Source organism: Callospermophilus lateralis, chromosome 7 (genome assembly GCF_048772815.1).
Source record: "Callospermophilus lateralis isolate mCalLat2 chromosome 7, mCalLat2.hap1, whole genome shotgun sequence".
NCBI lineage: Eukaryota > Metazoa > Chordata > Mammalia > Rodentia > Sciuridae > Callospermophilus > Callospermophilus lateralis.
In genome coordinates, this window is record NC_135311.1 from 47,729,644 (window position 1) to 47,753,640 (window position 23,997).

A 23,997-nucleotide genomic window follows, 5' to 3' on the forward strand; every position below is an offset into this window, starting at 1 on the left:
TACAATTTACTAGAAATCATTGGAAACATCTCCAGATTCATCAGTTTATCAGAGATATATTTTACATAGTTGGTGAACTGTTTCTTCTATCACTGTACTTTTTTCCCTTTCTTTTAGTTGCTGGAGATTGTGCTCTACCAGTGAGCTATACCCCAACCCAATTCTACACATTTTATGATGTAGGAATAGGAATTGATTGGATTGCAGTCATACAGTTGATATCTAGCTTTTTAAATTTTTTTTTTATAGTGGGGATTGAACCCAGAGATGCTTTACCACTGAGCCACATCCTCAGCTCTTTCTTTAAATTTTTTTTGAGACAAATTCTCTTTAAGTTGCTTATAGCACCTTGCTAAGTTGCTAAGGTTGGCCTCAAACTTACGATACTCCTGCCTCAGCCTTAGTCACTGGAATTACAGGTGTGCACCATTACGCCCAGCTAGCTTTTTTTTTTTTTTTTTCGGTCATCACGTCTACGTAGGATATTAAATCACTCTCAGATGTGGTTTTCTTACTTTCACGGTGAGCAATAATATGTGGGAGACAATGAGGTTTTGAAATTCTTTATGATGTTTACATTTTTACGCGAATATTTCTAGTTTTCCTCTTTTAAAAAAATTAATAGCTTTAAGATCTGTATTTTAAATAAATAAATGACGTTAGAAGAGATACAGATTTTTATTGTTTAACAAAGTTTTCCTGGGATTTCTCTCAGGAGTGATATATTCATTGTCAATATTTGGCAGATTGCACAAGAGAGGTGATTAATAAAATTGCCATCACTCTAGCTGTCCAACTTTACAATATATCTGAATCCTCATCATCCTAATGTGGGCCAGAATACCTTATTTCTAATCACTGTTTACCCTTAATAGGAATTATAAGACAGGGAAGACATAAAACTATACCTCAAATTTATGTTGCTTTTATTAAAAGCCTAACTGGTGTCTCTGCTCAGGGTTTGACAAGGCTATAAACAACATGTTGGCTGGGGCAACAGACTCATCTGAGGTTCAGGGTCATCTTGCAAGCTTTTGTGGTTGTTGGCAGAAATCATTTATTTGCCACTGGTTAACTCATAGCAGCTTACTTCTTCAAAGTCACCAGGGGAGCATCTGACGTTAGGGAGGCCTCCAGTCCCTCCTTTAAGGGCTTGCATTTGATTAGTCAGAACTACCCAGGATAATCTCTCTTGTTTTAATTAAGCATCAAACTGATATAGGGCCTTAATTACATCTACAAATTCTGTTTATTTTGCCATATTATGTTACATAGAAGCAAAGTTCCAAAGTTCTGTTCATACAGAATAGGGAGTTTTATTTGGGAGTGACTCATTGAGGGGTCACTCTAGGATATGTTAGCCACACTTTATCTTTCTCCTCTATATTCTGAATATCTAATTCAATGCCTGGAAAAGAGTCGATGTTTATTTGTCAATGCAAAATACAATGTTAGGGTAGATGAGTGGCTGAAAAAACGAAACCATAGGCTACTTATTACTTTCTCAAAGTCTCAGTCATGGTTTGTAGACTCTCTCATTTGCCTTACTATTATATACAGTGTTCTCCTATTAAGTAGCTGTATTAACTCAAGATGTTTTCTTTTTTCAGTGATAGTATGATTCTTGTCATTAATTATAAGTGAATGTAGTCTTATCATTTTTCTGTGTTTGTCAAAGTCATTAGAAAGTTTTGTAAATCCACTCCTGGCAATATTAAATTTGGAGTATTTGAAATGAGACTAGTTTGACTTTCAAGTTATAAGAGTTATGTATTACCTAATGATATTTGAGGAAATAAACTTTATTTTTTTAAAAAAGTATATTGGAAATAATATATTGTTTCTATGTGGGTTTCGACTGAGATTATTTGGTTTCAAAGAGTTCATGATTATTATTCATCACATTAAACAATTTAAGAGAGAAAACCATGTGATCATTGGTGTAGGTGCTGAAGAGGCATTTGAAAAAAAATGCAAAACCATTCTAATGGGAGGAAAATACAACTGGAGATCAGTGGATACTTCCTTAACATGACAAATTTACATCACAGTCCTAAAGCCATTTATGTCTTCCTCCTCCGTCCTTCTGTTTTCCCTCTCCCTCTCCGAAGGGACATTTTACCATTGAGCTACATCCCTATCCCTTATTTTATTTTGATACAGAATCTTGATAAGTGCTGAGGGTCTTGCCAAATTGCTGAAGACAGTACTCAGACTTGTGATCCTCCTATTAAGACTACAGGCATGTGCCACCTCACTGGGTTGCCATTATCTTTCTTAATGGAGTAGCACTAGAGGCATTTCCACCAAAATCAGTAAGTGGACAAGTGGACAAGACTGCCTCTGCTATTTAAGTTAATATTTGTGATCATTAAATACTTTTAAACAAGAGAAGGTAATGTGAAGCTTAAAAGTTTTAAAGAAGAGGTTTTTATGCAAAATATATAAGTGTATATTTAGGAAACCCATGAGAATTGATGGAAACACTATAGATAATTTATCAAAGTTAGATATGAAATTAATGTACAAAAATTAATACTGGTTTATATACACCTAAAATTCAATTGAATAACATAATTAAAGAAAAGACCTTTTCAGTACAACAAAAAAAGGTAATGTTGAGGTAAAATATGTAAAAGTTATGTGAAGAATTGACACTTTTGAAAAACACAATAGTAAACTTTTACAGAGCTTGTTAATTATGACCTTATTGAATCAACATTGTAAACATGTCAACTTTAATGTTTATTTACAAATTTAAAACTTTGCTAATAAAAATAGCATCAGGTCCCCTCCCTCACAGAAGATAATAAAGATGGATTGTAAAGTTGGTAAAGAAATAAAAGAAGGGATGACCAGGAGGAAAAAAAGATATAAAATGTAAAAGCTTTTTTATAATTAAAAGTGAGATACCTGAAAAAACAGACTGACTAATAGAGTAGGTTCATAAATCTAGAAATAGACTTAGGTACATATAGAAATTTAGTAATGATAAAGGCATTATCTCAAATCAGTGGATAAAAAGATGGCCTTATAATAACTGGATAGCCACTTGGAGAGAGATAAATTTGGAACTATACCTCATACTATATGCCTGGAGAAATTCCAAATAGATTAGAGCTTTTAATGTAAGTCATGAAACTATCTTAGTATTAGAAAAAAAAAAGGTATGACTAAATGACTTGAGAATATTAGGGAGTAACCCTAATTCAAAATCTGGAACATCGTTAACGGAAAATATTGACATATTTAGCTGCATTTGATAAAGGAAGAAAGCACCATAAGGAAAGTTAAAAGACATAATAAGCCAGGATAAATATTTGCCATTTTAATCATGAAGAGATTCTGCCTAATATAGAAAGTGCTCCCAAAAGTATAAATTAGGGACCAGGGGTGTAGCTCAATGATAGAGAGTTTGATTGATATTACAAGAACTTGGGTTCAATCCCTAGCACCTTGGAAAAAATTTATTTTGTTGTTTTTTTTTAAATTAAAAGACCAGTATCCTAAAAGGAAAATAGGTAGAAATATAGGTTCATTTGGCTCACAAAAAAAAGAAAAATACAACATATGATTGTTAAATATGTAAAAGTAGTTCAATCCCATTCATTAAAAAAGGAATGTAAATTAAAACTACATTGAGACATCAATTCTTACTAATCAGATGGATATATACCCAAAAGTTAACATAATCTTTTGGCAAGGCTATGGGCAAAATGACACTTTTATCCTTTGATAATAGAAATGAGAACAGTACTGTCTCTGAGGGGAGGAATTCGTCAGTAGTAGCAAAATTAAATGCTTTTTTACCTTTGATCAAGCACTTTTATTTCTAGGAATACATTCCAAAGATAAATTAGCAAAACAAATGGAGGGCTAGGGATATAGCTCAGAGGTAGAGCCATTGCCTAGCAGAAGAGGCTCTGGATTTGCTCTCCAGTGCATTAAAAACAAACAAACAAACCCATGGACAATTATAAGGTTATTCTTTGTGACTTTGTTATAGCAAAAGATTGGAAAGAATATAAATGTCCATCAATTAGGGAGCTCCATGCAACTTTAAAAATTAAGATAGTGATCTCTATTTGATAATGTGGCATTATTTTCAAGATATATTATTAAGAAACTTGTTAAGAAAATAAGATAGCAGTTGATAAGCACTTAATATGTAGCCCATGATATATAGGTATATAGCGTGCTATGTAAAAGCACTGCCACCTTTTACGTAAGAAATAGAAGGTCTGTACATGTAATCTGCCTGTTTTCATATAACTTGAAAAGAAACACCAGAATTAAACCAAAAACAAATAAAACAAATGTAGTTTCCTCTATTCAGAGGGAAAGAAAGGGTTAGAAGTGAGACTTTGGAATCATCAACAATTTTAACCTTTTAAAAATTAAGTGAATCAAAAAAGGTGGAAAATATATTAAGACTTTTCAACTCTTCATTTACTTATTGCAAAAAGAGAAAAAATATCAGCCCCTTTTTGGTTCTTCAGTTTTAATGTTCACTGTTAAGTTATGTAATTTCAAACTCCACCACTAAATACAGATTGTACTTAGTCATTCTATTCTTTTGCTTAATTAATCCTTTGAAAGCACCATTTCTACTCTTACCTCAGCAATTGAATATTTAGTATAGTTACATCCAATGGGTTAGCAATGTCCAGTTGCTTATTGTAGCAATTAGAAACCTACCATTTATCTATCTATACTCAGTGATTTTTTAAAATTACTTTGGGTAAACAATTTTGAAAGGATTCTTTTCTTTTGAACTTTATTTTATATATTAGGTTTGCTTCTAGCAAGCATACCACTTCAGAAGTTAGCACTGAATATGGGCCCATAATGGAAATTAGGTGTCAGGGATTTATTTTTGGTCCTGTTTGACCGTGTCAGTCAGCTATTGGATGGTGGAACATTTGCACATTGTTATCCTTCACTGCCAATTGCCAAGGTCCTCTCCGGTAATTTGTATTGTTCATACTTTTGTGAGCTTTTTCATTTCTTTTTGTGGCATAGGACTTCTGTACACTATGAAGATCAGCTTCTCCTAAAGTCAGGACTTTGCTACAGGCAGAGGTGCTTGGGAGAGCCTTGCTAGAGGCAGTGTCACAGACTGGCTTACAACACTCCCTTTGGAGCCAAGCTGCCTGTTTCAATTCTGCTTTTCTCAGTTTGCTTTGTGACCTTGCTCAAGTCTGGTTTCTCCATGCCTCAATTTTTCATCTTTAAAGTACAGATGATAATAATGCATACTTCATAATTTGTTGCATGTTAATTAAATGGGTTATTGTATATAAAGTCTTGAGTAGTACCTGCCACATGGGAAGATAAGTGCTAATTGTTTGCCTGCCATCTCAAGGAAGGTTGTTTGGAAAGAGGCACTGCCCACCTAAATGTAGTCTTCTCTTCTTACTGAACATGCTTTCACTCCAATTTACTCAGCATCAAATGAGATGGGCAGGGAGAGATCATCTTTGCTACTAGTGCTGATTATGATGGTCCAGAGAGAGCCATACCCTAGAGGAGTTCTACCTCTCATTTAAGAGGACAAGGGGTTGCTGCACTCTCACTGATGCCCTCTTGTACTTTCCGGAGAGTCCTTCTTGGATGCTAGATTTTTTCAGAGCAATACACTTGGACCTTAAGTGGCAAAGCTCAGGGGTAGAGGTGTGGCTCAGTGGTATGCTTCACATTGTGGGAGATCCTGGGTTCAATTCCTAGCACCTAAAAATATTTTTATGAAACAAGGCAAACTCTTTTATTACGTTGGGAGGACATGATGAAGTTTGATCAAGGTGTAGATTGGATAGGTTTTAAGTACACTATTGTTAAACTAGATAGATATAGTTTGGCTCAGATTCCTAATAACTTGTTGAACCTAGAGATTAATTAATGCTTTGGGCTATTTCTCTTGGATCTTTCTTGTTGACCTTAAAGCCTTTTTGCTCTGGGCTAACACTTTGTGATCTCGGAAGCCATCTGAATTATAATTAATTGATTTTAATAATCCTAATAAATATTTCTTATCTGGTTTTTCTAAACAAGATACTATTTCTAAACTTTTTAGAAATGCAGATTTCCCTAAAGAGCCTCATCTTCTGCCTGTGTCCATCCTAATCTAACTATTACTTTCATTCAGTTCCAGAGGTAATGGGGAAGTTCTTCCAAGCTCATCTTGTCCATACACATGTGAACATATTTGATGCACAGAATCGGAATTTATTCCTGCCTAATATTCTCACAAAGCTATTTTGTGGAGCTTTTGTCTTCTTACCTCACCGATTCTGTTGTCTAGTTTCATATTAAGATTTTTTTAACCTGTATTGCAGGTGTGATTATTAATTGCTTATTCATGAAAATGAGGAGAAGATTGGTGTTTTTATTAAAATAAGAAATTGTGGGGTGGGGGTGATGGCCCACACCTGTGATTCTAGTGTCTCAGGAAGCTAAGGTAGCAGAAGCTTAAGTTCCAGGCTAGTCTGGGCAAGTGAGACCCTGTCTCAAAAAATAAAAAAGGTTGGGAGTGTAGCTCAGTAAAAGTGCCCCTGGGTTCTATCACCAGTAATGGGGGAAAAAGAAAAAGGTAAAAATTACACATTAAGATTTGAGAATGTTGATTGTTCTCACCTAAATGTGAATGTAGGATACGATTCTTTGCCTGTTTATTAGAGGTCCATTTTTTAGGAGTGACAGAATTAGGGGCTTTTGACTCTCTTGTTATTTAGCTATTATTAGAAGGGTTCAAAGTCATGTAAATGATGACTATTCTCTATTCCAGTAATTTGCCCATCAGCAATTGAAAATTTTAAATAGATAATGCATTCAGCTGACCTAAGTGCTTGTTCTGTTCCAAGCACTGGCTGGGCATTGGGAATAAAGTGAATATGACATGACCTTGACTCTACCTAGAGAACTTAACTGTGATGAGATACTGCAGTGTGTACAGACAGCTTTAGTCTAGGCATTGTCACAGCTATCTCTGCTTCTTGCCCAGCTATAACTAAATTGTCTTAAAGCCTCTGAGTTGTGTGGGTTTTTTTTTCATCAGTAAAATGAGGGAGTTGGTCTAAATGATTTCTTATGATCTTCTTTCCATCTGGTATTCTATAATTTGAACATTTTCTTAAGGTTACTTAAGGCTTTTGTGAAAGTCCAGTTAGAAAAAAAAATATGTAAGCACTTTTAAAGCTATTAAGTGCTATCTAAACAAAAATATGATTAACTATTTACTAATTTGACAAATTCACTGATATTTGGTCCAAAGATTAGATGTATTAGATGTTATAACTAAGTTCCAGAAACTTAAGGAAAAGGGCAGCCTTTTCATGACTTTGGTTCCAAGTTCTAGGGGTACCTTAGTATATCTTATTATTCCCATCACTGAGTAAACTAGATACTCTGTAAATATGCATTGATTTAAACAATAACTTTAGAAAATCAGGAAAATTATAAAATAAACCACATTCCCAGGAAGTGTGATTTGGGTTATCTGTTTTCTACTGGGTTTATAAAATTCTGCATTAGTAGATAATTATCCATCTCAATTATCCATCTCCATGGGTTAATTTATTTGTGCAAATGTAACTGCACATTTAATTTAAATGTAGATTGCATTGTAATTATGGATCAGTTTTCTTTGGCTTTTTTTGTTCACTTAAGAGCTTTTGAGTGTAAGACATGTGTTAGACCTTCAAATTTATGTGTTGTTTTTACAAGTACAGTTCCCCCTTCTCCCCCGCATTTGAAGATTCTAAGAACCCATGGTAATATGCAGGAGGACTTAGCCTTGCAAGTCAATTCACAAAGTTGAATCAGTAATTCTTTAAAAATTTTTATTTCTGGGTGTTTATTCTCAGATCTAAATAATAGTTTTAATTCTGAAGTTTTTTATTAAACATTATAATTGTCAGTTAGCCTAGTTGTCCATGAAAAGATTTCATAATATATACCACCCTTTTCTTCTGTTTGCTTTTCTTTATAATTTTAGATAACTGCTAGATAACATTATTTACTGTTGAAATGTTGAGATTCTTTTCCTCAAAGCTACTTGTGAAGTAAGATCTGAATACATTTTCATTTGCAAAGTAACTATTTTTTCATTTAACCTGTTATAATTTAAGGTTAAAACTTTCAAATTAATTTTGTTTATGATAGTATGATTATAAATTTGACTTACCTTCAATTTTTGAAGAATAAAATCATTACCCTGTTTCACTGGTAAACTCATACCAAATGACTCATCCCTTTTTATATATGATAGGAAAATAGTGTTTCATTGTGAAATCTAGAATTGAGTTAGTCAGCCAGAAGTGAACCTCTAATTGTTTCCAAATGCTTACTTTTTGGGTTTGGATACAGCTCTAAGTCTTAGCTCAGTTAGGAATTTGCTAAGCTTGTCTTTTTCTACATATCCTTTCATTATGGCTAGATAGATCCATGGTAAAATTTGTTTTATGATTCCCCATTATGATAGTTAATCAGAAAAATATGGATAAAAACTCCTGAGCTAAACATAATTTAAAAGTCAAAATCTAGAGTTTCTCCACGTTTTTTTACATTGTTAGGGCCTTTGCAATTATTGTAGAAATTGACCAGGGGTAGAACCAGTTGCATATTATTGTATAATTGCAAGCACCTTTTTTTCCTTACCAGTTTCATGACCTATATAACTCCTACAGCTGAAGGCTTTTATTAGTTTTAAATCTCTACCAGAGAAAATGAGTGTGACATATCCATGTGCTTTGATGATGTGCTTTCTGCTATTGAATATAAACATTGTATTTAAATTCAACCTAAGAGGGCAACCATTCCAAATTTTATAGACTAACCAGATCAGTAAAGACCACAATTGACCCTTTTAAAAAAATGCACTATTTTGTTTCTTTATATTAGTTATGATGTCTTATATATCTACATTATGATAGGTTAGATAAGAAAAATAAGATTGTAGGTGAGTTCTTGGAGAGCTGAGGTCTGAAGTAGTTAAGGGCTCAGTTGCATTTGCCAGAGGGGTTTTTTGGAACTTCAATCACTTAAAACAAGAACAAGTCAACTATCCTTAAGACAAGCAGACTTGTCTGAGGTTTTATGGTGAGTCTAGGTGACCTTCCCTCCCCTGTTTTCCAGATGCCGTATGTAATATATTTGCATATGTGAGGATATTGAAAGCTGTCAGTACTATGATTCTTTAATTGAGTATTTAAGATGAGTGATCTCTAAATTCACTTTTAATTCTAATGATATGTTAGTCATGGTCATGTAACATCTTTCTCAATTCTAGAGTCTCCAAATTAGGGTCCTTATTGAAAATGAATTTTGTAGAGAAAGTGAAGTACTGGATTCTTTTCTACAAAGGTGATGGCAGGGATTAGAAGACATTGGGAGGTAACACTCATAGTATATACACATGAAAATCTGAACAAAGATTTAATCTGTAGATGTTTGTGCTGGGTGACTTATGAAGAGATTGGGACTGTCTAGGGAATACCTTTAATGTTATAAAGCTAATCTATTCAAGGAGTATTGTAGATTGAATTCACTCTCTTATTTTAGCCCGTAGGGGGAAAAATTAAGACTAAACCCAAGTGTTTTAAGATAATGACTTTTAAAAATTGCTTGAAAAGATAATTTACACCTACTGCTTAAGTAATACCACTGCCCATTCTGTTCTGTGTTCCATCTGTTGCAGGTGCGCACATGTCTTCTTCTGTTTCTTTTTTCTCCCCTTTTACTTGAAGTTCATATATGCTTTCTTCTAAATGGTGGGCCCTAACTTAGTGTTTGTTGCCTCATTTCCATTACCTTCTCTATAAACTTTTGTTTTAAATTATGAATTCCTTTAAAGTCTTATGTATCTTTTTATTTCCTGTGTCAAGCACATGCTTGGCACATAATAGACATATAATAAATGTTTGTGGGCATGGACTTTTCAAAAAAGACTTGAAGTCTCCTATTCTAACTCTCCTATTCTCTAGCTGTGTCTTTAGGTGAGCTTCTTTGGTGCCTGAGGCCTCATACTCATGACTCTTGTTCCAGAACAACTTGGTCCATACACATTTATATACAAAACTCTGAGATGCTGGGCACAGAAACATAAGAGACACACTCCATACTTTAGAGCACCTTTCTGTGTAGGAAACAACCTGATAATTGTTGTACAATGTAATAATTCCCTAAGTACAATAGGTTTCATTATAGGATCACAAGAAGGCATTCCACATGGTCTGGAAGACAGTTTAGGATCAAGAAATACACCCTGAAAGTATTGACACTTGAGATTGTAAAAAAAATAATAGAAGCTGGACTGAAGGGGAATTTAAGGATATACTAGGCAGAGAATACAGTGTTAGCCTAAGCATGAAAGTAAGAAACATCACTAGGTAAAGTACAAGTATGTTTATATTTGAAGAGTTTATAAAGAATTGATAAGAGGTGACGGTAGAGAGATTAATAGCTCTATAGGGAAAGGTCATTTTAGTTATTTGCAAATACATAACAAACTATATGAAAACCTAATAGCCAAAATAATGCACATTATCATCTTATAGTTTCTGAGGTTCAAGGACCTATGCCTCAGGGTTTCTCACAAAGTAGCAATCAAGTTGTCAGCCAGGACTGCAGTTACTCTGAGGTTCATTTAAGAAAGAATTCCAGCTTCACTCAAGTGTTTGCTAATAGTACTCTATTATTTTGGTGCTATTGGAATGAGAGTTTGGTTCTACTTCAGAGCTCTCTCTCAGTTTCTTGTTCCATGGTCCTCTCTGTAGTACTGCTCACAGCTTTGAAGCTGAGAGGGAGCAAGTGAGAGCAAGAGATGAGGGTAAGTAAAATGGAAGTCTGAATTTTTTAACCTAATTTTAGAAGTGACATCACTTTTGTCATACTCTATTCATTTGTATGAATACTAATGCAATAGTAATAGCAAGTCATTAGGTTCCAACTCTACCTGTACACACACTCAAGGGGAGAGGATTACACAAGAATATGAATATTACAGAGGTAGGTGTTATTGGGAACCATCTTTGAATCTGCCTATCAAGTAGACTTGAGGATATAATATTAGAAGTCAAAAAAACTTAGGAGGCTATAGTAATAATTCAAGTGAAGGATATGAAGATTATTATAGACATGTATAATAGAATGAAGTTAAGAAATATTTAGGTTGTGAAATCATGAAAGGTTAGTGATTTAGAGGATGAGTTATAATGGGAGAAGGAATTAAGGGTGGCTTCTAATTATTTTTGGCTCTTAAATCACTATTGACCAAATAATATTTACTTAAATGTATCTGAAGCTCCTGTCCACATTGAGTTGTTCACTTTCATTACTGCTGTTCTTCATACTTTTAATAACTTAGGTTTGTCCTTAATATGGCTCTCATTGTGCCTTTCACTACATCCAGGTAGATACCAGTTGTTTCTCTGTTTAATTCTCTTTTATTTGATCCTTTTTTAATTGTTACCCTTTTGACCCAAGTAATTATCACTGTACTTAATGTGTGGGAACAGATCCTAATTCAATTCCTGTGTCCTTTTCCATTCATTAATTCTTATTCTAAAATACTTCCTATCTGTTTTCATTCTTTCAACAATTATATTGGGCCTACTTTATGACCAGCATTGTACAAGGCTACCTTCGGAATGTCTTAGTGAGCAAGATAAGCATTATCTCAGTTATCTTTTAGTCTTCATTAGTTCCTTCTCTTTCCTTCCTTCTGTCAAATATTAATAAATCTTATTGGGATCCTGTCTCAAAATGAAAAATAAAAAGTGCTGGGATTATAGCTCAGTGGGGAAGTGCAATCCTCAGCACCCCCCCCCAAAAAAAAGAAAAGGAAAGGAAATACCACTAATTCTTAAGGTAGTCTTTAACTTCTATTCTTCTATGAGACCTTCCTTTAAAAATGTATGTTCTTATGATTTTTTTTCTCCTCTAGTTGTTTTCAAGAGTTTTTCCTTTGACATTTTGAGATTCCATGTTTTAAAAGTGAACTCTTACCTAAGCTATTTACCTAAGCTTTATTCTTTAGTAATGACTTCTCAGTCTGTTGCAAGTAGTAGTGTTAACCCTGTAACTCATTGGAATCTCACCTAGAGAACTTTGTAAACAGATAGGTGCCTGGATCTTCCTTTAAAAATTCTGGCTCAGGGCTGAGCATGGCGCATAGCTCCAGAGGCTAAGGCAAGAGGATCACAAGTTCAAAGCCAGCCTCAGCAAAAGTGAGGCGCTAAGCAACTCAGTGAGACCCTGTCTCTAAATAAAATGAAAATAGGACTGGGGATATGGCTCAGTGGTTGAGTGCCTCCTAAGTTCAATCTCTGGTACTCCTTACCAAAAAAAAATTCTGGTTCCATATGTCAGAAATGAAAACAAAACAAGGTGAGGTGAATTTGTTGTCCAGCTAGGTTAGATAGAATGTTGTCGTATTAGATCTGTCCTCTAATGCAGCTACTAATTGTTTTGTGTACATTTAGCTTTATTCCTAAAGCAGTAGTTTCATATGCTGATAAAGACCAACTCAACACATACAGGTTTGTGGGCCCCATCCCTAGACATACCAAGTATGCAGCATCTGTGGTTATAACCAGTCTTATATTTTTATTTTTTTATTTTTATTTTATTTTTTTTAATGTGAGCTTTTTATTTTCTGAAATGTTTACCTTCATCATCACATGTAATATTATTTTTTTTTATTCAAAACATTACAAAGATTTCAGAATCACATCTGTTACACATCCACATTTTTACATAATACCATAATAGTAACTGTTGTATTCTGCTACCTTTCCTATCCTCTACTAACCCCCCCCCTCCCCTCCCATCTTGTCTCTCTACCCCATCTACTGTAATTCATTTCTCTTCTTATTTTTTTCCCATTCCCCTCACAAACTCTTATATGTAATTTTGCATAACAATGAGGGTCTCCTTTCATTTCCAAGCAATTTCCCTTTTCTCTCCCTTTCCCTCCCACTTCATGACTCTGCTTAATGTTAATCTTTTCCTCCTGCTCTTCCTCCCTGCTCTGTTCTTGGTTGCTCTCATTATATCAAAGAAGACATTTGGCATTTGTTTTTTAGGGATTGGCTAGCTTCACTTAGCATAATCTGCTGTAGTGCCATCCATTTCCCTGCAAATTCCATGATTTTGTCATTTCTTAGTGCTGCGTAGTACTCCATTGACCAGTCTTATATTTTTTAAAAAAAATATGACCAAGAAATTACCAGATTTGAGGAATATTGCATTGATATATTATTTTTAAAAAATATTTTTAAATCAATATATTCAGATAAATGGATATAAATATTTGTAAATATTAGTAGGACCAGTGAGTCTGATAGGCTATGATTACCTTGGAAGGCTGAATTCATGCTGTGTTTAGATATTTAGATGATTCAATATTAGTTTTTAAAGTTTAGTCTTATACATTGATATGTTTTCTGAAGTTCTTTTAGATTAAATAACAACTTACTGATCACATGAAAAATTTGGATCAGTAATTGCTATATTCTTGTGTGTGTGTGTGTGTGTGTGTGTGTGTGTGTGTATACACTTTTATTTTATTTATTTATTTTTATGTGGTGCTAAGGATCGAACCCAGGGCCTCACACATGCTAGGCAAGTGCTCTACCACTGAGCCACAACCCCAGCCCCTCATTGCTATATTCTTTTTTCTAATGTTATTCTGGCAAATCTGATTCTATTCCACTATAGGAAAGTGTGTTGTTATTGTCTTGCAGAATGGGGTTGTCAGAATGTAGCTTAAATAAACGTGTTGTCTTTTTTTTTTTTTTTTAGCGTTATTCCTCTTTTAAAAGAGTCTGTTGGAATATTGATGCAGAGAACTCCTCCCTTGTTGGAAAATACTCTGCCTCAGTGCTATCAAAGGGTAAGTTTCAAAGTTTCCAAACCACTGGATTTTATGTTGTTTCCAAACCGTTAGGGTTTTCAAGTTTCATAAATATGGGCAGCATGTGTGTATAATTTAGTATTTCTCCCAAGACTGAATGCTGACCATGAATACCATTTACACAAACCAGAATAAAATCATTGGAAAATATTGAACTTTACTAAAGAAAATGTTATAGAAATTGTTCTCATTCAGAAATTGATCTACTCTTTTAAAATATAGAATATGAATAGCAGATCAAATAAGCATTTATTTCATATATTTTTTTAACTTCTATTCAGTATCACGTTCTTTTTTAAAATAGTGAGGATGTAGTAGTAAAAAAGACAGTGCCTCTTTTCTCCTGGAGCCTACATTAGAACTAGTGGAGGAAAAACAGACACTAAGCAATAAGTTGATAAGAAAATATCAGTGATAATTGCTATAAAAGAAATAGAATGAGGGGATGTGATAGACATGGATGCCTATATTAGATTCACTGAGAAAGTCACTGAAACCTAGAAGACAAGAAGGAACCAGCCAAATGAAAATTCTGGAGAAGAATTCTGATGAAAATATTTTTGATAGATATAAGATCACCCTTTTCTTAATTTTATAATTAATTATAAATTAATATGCTTCATTTTTCAATTAAGTATATGATATAAAAAGCATATTATGTAGTATATAATATTCATAAACATATTACATAAAAATCAAATCTAAAATTGAAAAGGATCTGTTGTTCATTTGATCCGGACCTCTACTTTTTCCTAGGCAAAGGAAAACACTAGTGCAAAAGTGCTATGATTGGGACTAATTTAGTGTATTTAAAAAACAAAAGGAAAAAAAAGCCTTTGTGGTTGAAGCATAATAAATAAAAGGAAGAGTGTTTTGAAATGTTGGAGAGAAATGTAGAGGTCAGATTGTACAGGGTTTTGGTCATCTAAGGTTTAGAATTTACTGCAGTGGAAAATACTGGAAAGTTTTGAGATAGTGGGAGTATCATAACCCTTATGTTCTTAAAAGATTATTTTCTCCATTGGAAGAACAAATTCTAGGGAGAATGGAAGTAAAGAAAACCAATCTATTATCTATTGTCATATAAGTGGGGGAAAATGATGGCTTATTCTGCTGTCATAGCAATGAAGATGGAAATAAATATGAATTTGTGATACATTTTTGGAGGTGGATTATACTAGCAAAGATGGGGCAAAAGTGTTGGCTTACAGTGTGGTAGATGGTAATGTTGAGATTTGAGACTGGATTGATACATGTTTGAGGATGGAAAATCCTACCAAATCAAGAATCCTGTTTGGGATATGTTAAATTTGAAATGCCCATTATGCTTATAGGGGAAACGTTCATAAAGTAACAAATTTGGAGTTTGGGGAATAGGTTAGGGTTAGGAAGAGTTTAAGTCATTAATATATGAATGGCATCAAAAACATTTAGGATTACATGAGATTACCTGGTAGAGGATGTAATTTTATTCTCTTAGTTCCACTTTCAGCTCTAGATCTGGAGCACAGGTGGAAAAGCCAGGAAAGGTTAATAAGGAAGCTGGAAAATCAGAAGGGTGTAGTACCACAGAGTTGAAGAAGGAGAAACAATAAACAGTTGAGTATTTCTGTGGTGGTCATGTCAGTTAGGAACAGTGAAGTAATCCTTGTCTTAGCAATGTGAGATTAATGACCTTGATGAGAGCAATTTCAGAGTTGTGTTGAAGGGGAGAGCTTGATTTGAGGGAAGTAAAGACAATGGTTACAGACAACTCTTAAGAAGTATTGTTAAAGGGAGCAGAGAAATGAGTTGATAAGGTTGATGGGCTGGATACGGATACAGTACCAGGAGAAGAGTATTTCCTCATTTGAAAAATATGGTGTCTTAGAACAGTATTATCCTATAGAAAACTTTCCCTGACAGTGAAAATATTCTATTATCTGCATTGTCCAGTGTGGATAGCATAACTGAATTTTTTTAATTTAATTTTATTTCATTGAAGTAGCCACATGTGATTTTAACTTTGTTTCATTTGAATAGCCACTAGTGATTTTTTGTATTGCACAGCACAGTTCTAGAACATGTGTGTTATTGGAAAAGTCCAACTGAAGGGAACAAATTGATGATACATCAATGAAGGACATTATTAAAAGAATGAAGTTCTTGAGCAGGTGAAAGCATAGAACCAAAAACATGATCGAAGAATTAATTCTAGATAGGAGCAGGAATACCATATACCCTGAGGAAGGTAGAAGGTACTGACATAGATAAGAGGTGACTGGTAGATTTTGGTGGTACAGGGTAAGACATTTTCTATGTTACTTCAGGTTTTTCTATGATTTAAAAGGCAGTGTAATCCTACAAAAAGATTGGATGCTTTAGGAAAATGAAAAATAGTATAAATGTAGTGTATAGTATAAAGTAGTTTTTTGAAATAGGGAAAATGAAGTGTAACCATTTAAGATTAGTTGTTTAGATTTGGGAGCAGAATTAGTTAGTGTAAGAGTGGGACATTAAAAGCTAGTTTCCGCAGGAATTATTCCTTACTGTATGTTTTAGGATAACTGGAAGAATATCCCAGTACTGCTTTTTCTATGGAGGAAGAGGAAATCTATTCACAGATTGTTGTCTCACTAATAGTAGACCACTCCTTGAGGATGCCACTTAGGACAATGTGGAGGAATTCTTAGGTTGAAGACACTGTGTCCTCAGAGGCCTCAAGGAGGAAGAGAAAATTCCCTTTGATCTCTTTCTCTGGTAAAAGCAGTTTTCAAAGAGAGCACAGTGGATGTTGTCTTAAATTTCCCATCAACTCTCTTGGAGTTTCTAAAAATATAATACCTATATTCCTTAAATTCTGATAAAAATATTTTTGATAGATATAAGATCAGCCTTTTCTTAATTTTATAATTAATTATAAATTAATATCTTAATTTTTCAATTAAGTATGATATAGAAAGTGTATTATGTAGTATATAATATTCACAAACATATTACATAAAAATCAAATCTAAAATTGAAAACATCTGTTGTTCATTTGATCCAGACTTCTACTGTTTACAAAAATCTCCACTGTGAAACCCAGTTATTTACGCAGTTTGTTGACTATTTCCAGGTAGAGGTAGTAAACCCCTTCACAGAGTAGCCTCTTTTTCTTTTGTTTTTTATTCTTTTTCTAGGTTCTGGGACATGAACCCAGGATCTTGCATGTACTAAACACATGATCTGCCACCAAGCCCCACTCTGCACCCTAGCCCTTTCTCTTTTTAAGCTGCTATAGCATCTTTGTCTTTTTCCTGATCTTCAAAGGAGTCCACCTAAAGTTTTATTCTTAAATATTTTTTACATTTTTGGCAGATAACCTGTATTAAAACAAAATCATTCTAGTAATTTTTTCTGGATCATAAACAATTTAAGTACTGTAATTATAATACACTTATTGAAATGACTATGTAATTTTTCTGTTTATTAATTGAAGAATAACAATAATAGAGTTTCTGATTTGAAACCATTCTTCTTTCTTGGGATAAACTCAATCTAGTCATGATATGTTATTTTCTTCATATATTGTTGGATTTAGGTTATTTAACTCATAAGGCAAATTAGCTTATGATTTATTGTCTATCTGGTTTGGGGATCAAAGTAACTTTTTACTAATGTAATGTAGCAGCTCTTTTCTATTTCTAGAAAAACAAAAAGTGGTTATCTTCTTGAAAGTTGCTCCCCATCCCCAGGTTTAGAGCTTTATTGAAAGAGAATTTTGTTACCAATTCAGTTTTCAATGATTCTTTCACTTTCACATTTTCTTTTTTTTTTTTTTTAGTATTTTTGGAAATTTATCCATTTTGTATACATTTTCATAATGTGTTTTTATTTATTTAATATATATTACTATTGAACTTTTACTTGGACCAGGTATTTTAAGCACTGAAAATACAAAATAAAAATAAGTTCCTGACCTTATTGATCTTAAAGTCTAAGGAGGAGACACACAGTACACAGTATAAATAGAGGCTGATTATTCCTTTACTGGAATGCTGAAAGAGAATCGTTTCAGATTTCAAATTTTTCTTTTGATTTTGGAGTATTTGCATATCTATAATGAGATATATTGGAGGTGGTATCAAAGTCTAAGCATGAAATTCATTAATTACATTATACCTTAATTCATAGCCTGGTGGTAGTTGTATATAATATTTTTAGTGCACTTGTGTTTTTACTGTCATCCTTTACATTTTGCATTTTTGGATTAGGGATGCTCAACCTATAATATAGATGAATAAATGAGTGGATGAATGCTATGTAATGTCACGTGCCCAAGAAAAGAGAAAAGATTTCTAAGAAGATCACATTTGATTCAATACCCAAAAAAAGTAGAAATCTGAGAAGAATATTCCAAGCAGAGGCAAGCAAGTAACCTGAGACAGAAATGTGCCTGGCTTTTTTTAAAGAATGGTGAGGAGGCTGGAGCAGCTGATGAAAAGGGACAGAGGAGAAGAGGTGGTAGTGAGGTGAATAACGTAAAGGGTGACAAGTTGTAAAAATATTGGCTTAATGCAGAGGTAGAAAGGAAGCCATTGGAGGATTTTGAACAGAGGCATGGCAGCATCTGACCTGTAAACCAGTGGACTCTCAGGCTACTATTTTGAGATTAGATAGGATAGGTGCAAGGCTAGAATTAGAGAAACTAGTTAAGAAGCTATTATAATTATTTAGGACTACATTTGGATTAGGCTGACCTCCCAGTGGAGGTCTCATTGAGGATTGTTTGGATTCTACTTGGTTGTTATATTTTGTATAGTCATATATTAATATAGTCAATATTATTCATAGGATTCCTGTTTGTAGATTTTAAAGTTTCTTTTGTGTGTGTTTGTAGTTATCTACCTTTTTTATTTTGCATTTTGTTTGATTCTATCTTATCTTTTACCTTCATCAGAAGTTTGCATTGGTGTGGTTCTTGACCTAAGGCTGTGGAAAACCTAGGGAGCTGTTGGATACATCCCTCACATAGACATCCTCCTTCCCCTCTTTTAGTGTTGTCATATTATTTGGGGAAGGGTATATGTTGGCATTTGTTCAATGAGACCCAGAGAGGCAAAGGTCCTGTATTCTCTTGGACAGTCACATACCCCGAAGAATTGTCCTGGTTAATATATGTCCCATTTAGAAGTATTTCTTTAGTTTATTAATCTTTTCAAAGAATTAATTTCTATATTATGAATTTTGTCATATTCTAAAATCTCTATATCATTGATTTCTGTCCTTTATTTTTTCCCTTCTTATTTCTTTGGGTTTTGTTCTTTTTCTAGCTTCTTGGCTCATTTGTATTTGTTTTCTGATCAGTGTACTTGAAATAATCACTTCTCCTGTAGGTATTCTCAGTTATGCTTGACAAGTTTGATATGTGTTCGTTCATTCTATTTCTCAAATCCCTATTATGGTGTTATCTGGTATATAATATGTTTGCATTGGTGTGGTACTTGACCATAGGTATTTGTCAATTCAAATACCCTCCTCCCCTTTTTTCAACTAGAGGGTAGAATCTATGCTAATTGATAGATTGAATAACAACTTCAATGGGAGAGGGCACATAAATTTTATTTTGATGCTGATATCTGCCCTTTGTATTTTAGGTGCAGCAGTTGCAAGGAGTTTATAGTTTACAAGAACAGCACTTCTGGACTTTATGTTCTGATGTTTACGTTGGGACCTTGAAATTAATAGTAGCACCTGATGCTGATGCCAGATGGATTTTAAGCCAAACGCATAATATTTTCACTCAGGTAAGATTGTGTTGCTAACTTCTTGTAAGGGTCTTACAATTTATTGTGTGTACTAGTTTATAAATGTTTATTATTTAGTATATTAAATATAGGCTAGTAAGCTATAAGGGAAATATAAAACTACATTTTTCCTCCAATCAGAGTCTTAATTTGGGAGATCTTTATTTTAGTTAATACTCTTAAGGAAGATAGTTTCAATTTATTCATTGTTGTATTGATTTGATTTTCTTTTAAAAAGTGGATTCTTGCCAGTCATGGTGGCACATGCCTATAATCTCAGCAACTCAGGAAGCTTTGGTAGCAGAATCTTGAGTTCAAAGCCAGCCTCAGCAAAAGTGAGGTGCTAAGCAACTAAGTGAGACCCTGACTCTAAATAAAATACAAAATAGGTCTGGGGATGTGCCTCAGTGGTCGAGTTCCCTGAATTCAATTCCTGGTATTACCACCCCCACACAAAAAAAGTGGGCTCTTCTTTACTGCACACACCTTATCCATATTAGATGCTATTTGAAACCAACAATTCTTTTTTTTTATTATTATTTTTTATTTTTTTCATCTTTCATACATTTGATTCAAGTGAGTTATGCATTTCCATTTTTACCCCAAATACAAATTGCAGAATCACATCAGTTACACATTCACAGTGTTTACATAATGCCATATTAGTGACTGTTGTATTCTGCTGACTTTCCTATCCCCTACTATCCCCCCTCCCCTCCCCTCCCATCTTCCCTCTCTACCTCATCTGTTGTTGTTCCGTTCTCTCCCTCCCCCCCCCCCGTTTCCCCTCACAACCTCATATATGTGATTTCGTATAATGATGGGGGTTTCCTTCCGTTTCCATGCAATTTCCCTTCTCTCTCCCTTTCCCTCCCATCACTCGTCTCAGTTTAATGTTAATCTTTTCCTCATGCTCTTTCCCCCTGTTCAGTTCTTAGTTGCTCTCCTTAAATCAAAGAAGACATTTGGCATTTGTTTTTTAAGGATTGGCTAGCTTCACTTAGCATAATCTGCTCTAATGCCATCCATTTCCCTGCAAATTCCATGATTTTGTCATTTTTTAGTGCTGCATAATACTCCATTGTGTATAGATGCCACATTTTTTTTATCCATTCATCTATTGAAGGGCATCTAGGTTGGTTCCACAGTCTAGCTATTGTGAATTGTGCTGCTATGATCATTGATGTGGCAGTATCCCTATAGTATGCTCTTTTAAGGTCCTCAGGGAATAGTCCGAGGAGGGCAATAGATGGGTCAAATGGTGGTTCCATTCCCAGCTTTCCCAGGAATCTCCATACTGCTTTCCATATTGGCTGTACCAATTTGCAGTCCCACCAGCAATGTACAAGTGTACCCTTTTCCCCACATCCTCGTCAGCACTTGTTGTTGTTTGACTTCCTAATGGCTGCCAATCTTACTGGAGTGAGATGGTATCTTAGGGTGGTTTTGATTTGCATTTCTCTGACTGCTAGAGATGGTGAGCATTTTTTCATGTACTTATTAATTGATTGTATGTCCTCTTCTGAGAAGTGTCTGTTCAGGTCCTTGGCCCATTTGTTGATTGGGTTATTTGTTATCTTATTGTTTAATTTTTTGAGTTCTTTGTGTATTCTGGAAATTAGGGCTCTATCTGAAGTGTGAGGAGTAAAGATTTGTTCCCAGGATGTAGGCTCCCTATTTACTTCTCTTATTGTTTCTCTTGCTGAGAAAAAACTTTTTAGTTTAAGTGAGTCCCATTTGTTTATTCTTGTTATTAACTCTTGGGCTATGGGCGTCCTATTAAGGAATTTGGAGCCTGACCCCACAATATGTAGATCAGAGCCAACTTTTTCTTCTATCAGGTGCAGGGTCTCTGCTTTGATATCAAGCTCCTTGATCCATTTTGAGTTACTTTTGTGCATGGCGAGAGAAAGGGATTCAGTTTCATTTTGTTGCATATGGATTTCCAATTTTCCCAGCACCATTTGTTGAAGATGCTATCCTTCCTCCATTGCATGTTTTTAGCCGCTTTATCAAATATAAGAAATTTGTAATTTTGTGGATTGTGAAACCAACAATTCTAAAAGAGCATTTGGAATAATAATAATACTTCGTTAGTGGCTTTAACCACAATCTGTTAACTTTTTTGGTTTTTGTCTTTTTTGTACTGGGGATTGAACTCAGGGGCACTTTACCACTGAGCTACATCCCCAGTCTTTTTTATTTTTTATTTTAAGACAGGGTCTTTTGATTTGGACCTTGCTAAGTTACTGAGGTTGATCTCAAACTTGGCAATCCTCCTGCCTCGGTCTCCCAAGTCCTGGGATGATAGGTGTGTACTATGTGTGCCTGGCCTGTTATCATTGTTGCATGATAGTTACCTTCTGTGTGATTTAGTAGCTTACTATGCTATTGAATTTTTCTTAATACAGGTTGAATATTCCTTATGCAATATGCTTGGGAGCAGAAGTGTTTCAGATTTCAGAGTTTTTTTTAAATTTTGGAATGTTTGAATAGACTATCAATTGAGCATCCCTAATCTGAAAATCTAAAATCCAAAATGCTACAAAATCTGAAAATTATTGAGTATCACATTGACTAAGATATGAATATAGGCTGTATAATAGTTCACATAAATTGTATGGGAATTAAATTTCTTGGGTATGATAATGTTATTGTGACTACAGAAGAATTTTAGGAGATAATGTGCAAAGGATTTAATGATAAAGTATCAGGATGTCTAATTTTCAAATATTTTAGCAAAATTAAAAAGATTACAAATAAATACACATGTAGAGAAAACAAATTTGGCAAAATGTTAACTTTGGGTGAGTATAGGTGGTGGGTACCTATTTTACTTTGTTTTGACTTAAATTTTTTTTCAAAATAAAAACCTGAAAAATAAAAACTATTATAGCTCCTCATTACCATCAGGATAAAAGCCCAAACTTTATTAGCATGGTCCAATTCACTTCAAATCTCTATGCTGCTCTTCATTGCCATGTACTTTATACTCCAAACTTACCAGGCTATTCACTTTCATATGGATTAAAACCCTACTCTAACTTAACTGTCAGTTGTGCTGCTTTCTCTTAGAAGCCTTAAAGATCCCTCTAAACTGAATTACTTTATCCTTTTATATATGTATCACATTATACATCTCTGTCTCTCTCTCTATCTCTCATGTACACATCTTTAGCTAGAAGCAACATAACATAATGTGTAGTTTAGTTAAGTTTAGGACATTAGCATAAATTAAGCAATCTCTCCTCATAAAAAGACATGTATGATTTGGGTTCCTTAAGGAATGAATTAATGGCATAATCTTATGTGTAATTAGGATTTACTCTAATCCTAATCATATGCAATCAAGAGTTATTCTGCTAATAGACAACAATTTGTAGTTACCACTTATATATCCCAGAATTTTAACAACTAGGCCTCTTTTTTTTTTTTTTTTTTTTGGTACCCTGGATTGAATCCAGGGGCTCTTAAACTCTGAGTCACATCCCCAGCTCTTTTTATATTTTATTGTGAGACAGGCTGTCACTAAGTTACTTAGGGCCTAAGTTACTGAGTATGGCTTGAACTTACAATTCACTTTCCTGAGCTTCCCAAGCTGCTGGGATTACAGGCTTGTGCTATTGCACCTGGCTTTAGGCCTCTTTCTTAACAGACACTTTATATATGTCTGTATCATTATGAGTTTCATAAGAAGTATGCAAGACCTTCATGGTATGTCTGAATCCTTCTCATACCTCCTCCATGTTTCAGGGTCAAAAGGAGAACAAGACAAGCAATAGTCTGTTTACTGCCTTTTCCAAATCATTTTGCTCTCCTTTATCTTGAATTTTCTCCTGGTTATTCTGTACCCTCCATCTTCAAAGTTACGAACTTCTGTTGATCTCCAGGACATCCTATACTCTCCTAAGACATTGGCTCTGAGTCACAATTTTCACTCTGGGAAGGATTGCAGTTTCTAGGTTGAGAAATGTGCAAGCAGCTGTCTGTGCTTAGGAACTGCAGAAGTTGTAATTGAAGTAGGTAGTGGAGATGGTTCTAGTAATATTGGAAATCTTAGTGAAGCTGAAAGTTTATTTAACTGCTTCTTTGATTTTGGAAACTGCATTTGGACTTTTGATTATTTTAAGCTCTGAAAGATATTTAAGCCTTTTTATCAATCTAGAATCATGACAACTTTATCTTATTCCTTGCAGAGACCAGGGTCTCTCGTTGAGGCTTACAGTAAGGAAAGCTCAACATGTTTTCCCCAGCGGGTTGAGGGAAGTCACCCCACTAATAAATTTAGTTTTTACACTTGATGCATATAATGATTTT

The 23,997-nt window shown here is 34.2% G+C and overlaps 1 protein-coding gene across 2 annotated transcripts in view; it reads left to right on the forward strand.

Moving 5' to 3' along the window:
- The window catches only part of Slc30a7 (solute carrier family 30 member 7), a 94,253-nt gene that overhangs the window by 43,550 nt on the left and 26,706 nt on the right, over positions 1 to 23,997 (forward strand). For both annotated transcript variants that reach the window (XM_076863319.1, XM_076863318.1), the window contains exons 9-10: positions 13,801 to 13,891; positions 19,531 to 19,680. In XM_076863319.1, the coding sequence (XP_076719434.1) occupies positions 13,801 to 13,891; positions 19,531 to 19,680 (241 nt within the window). The remainder of the gene's footprint in view (positions 1 to 13,800; positions 13,892 to 19,530; positions 19,681 to 23,997) is intronic.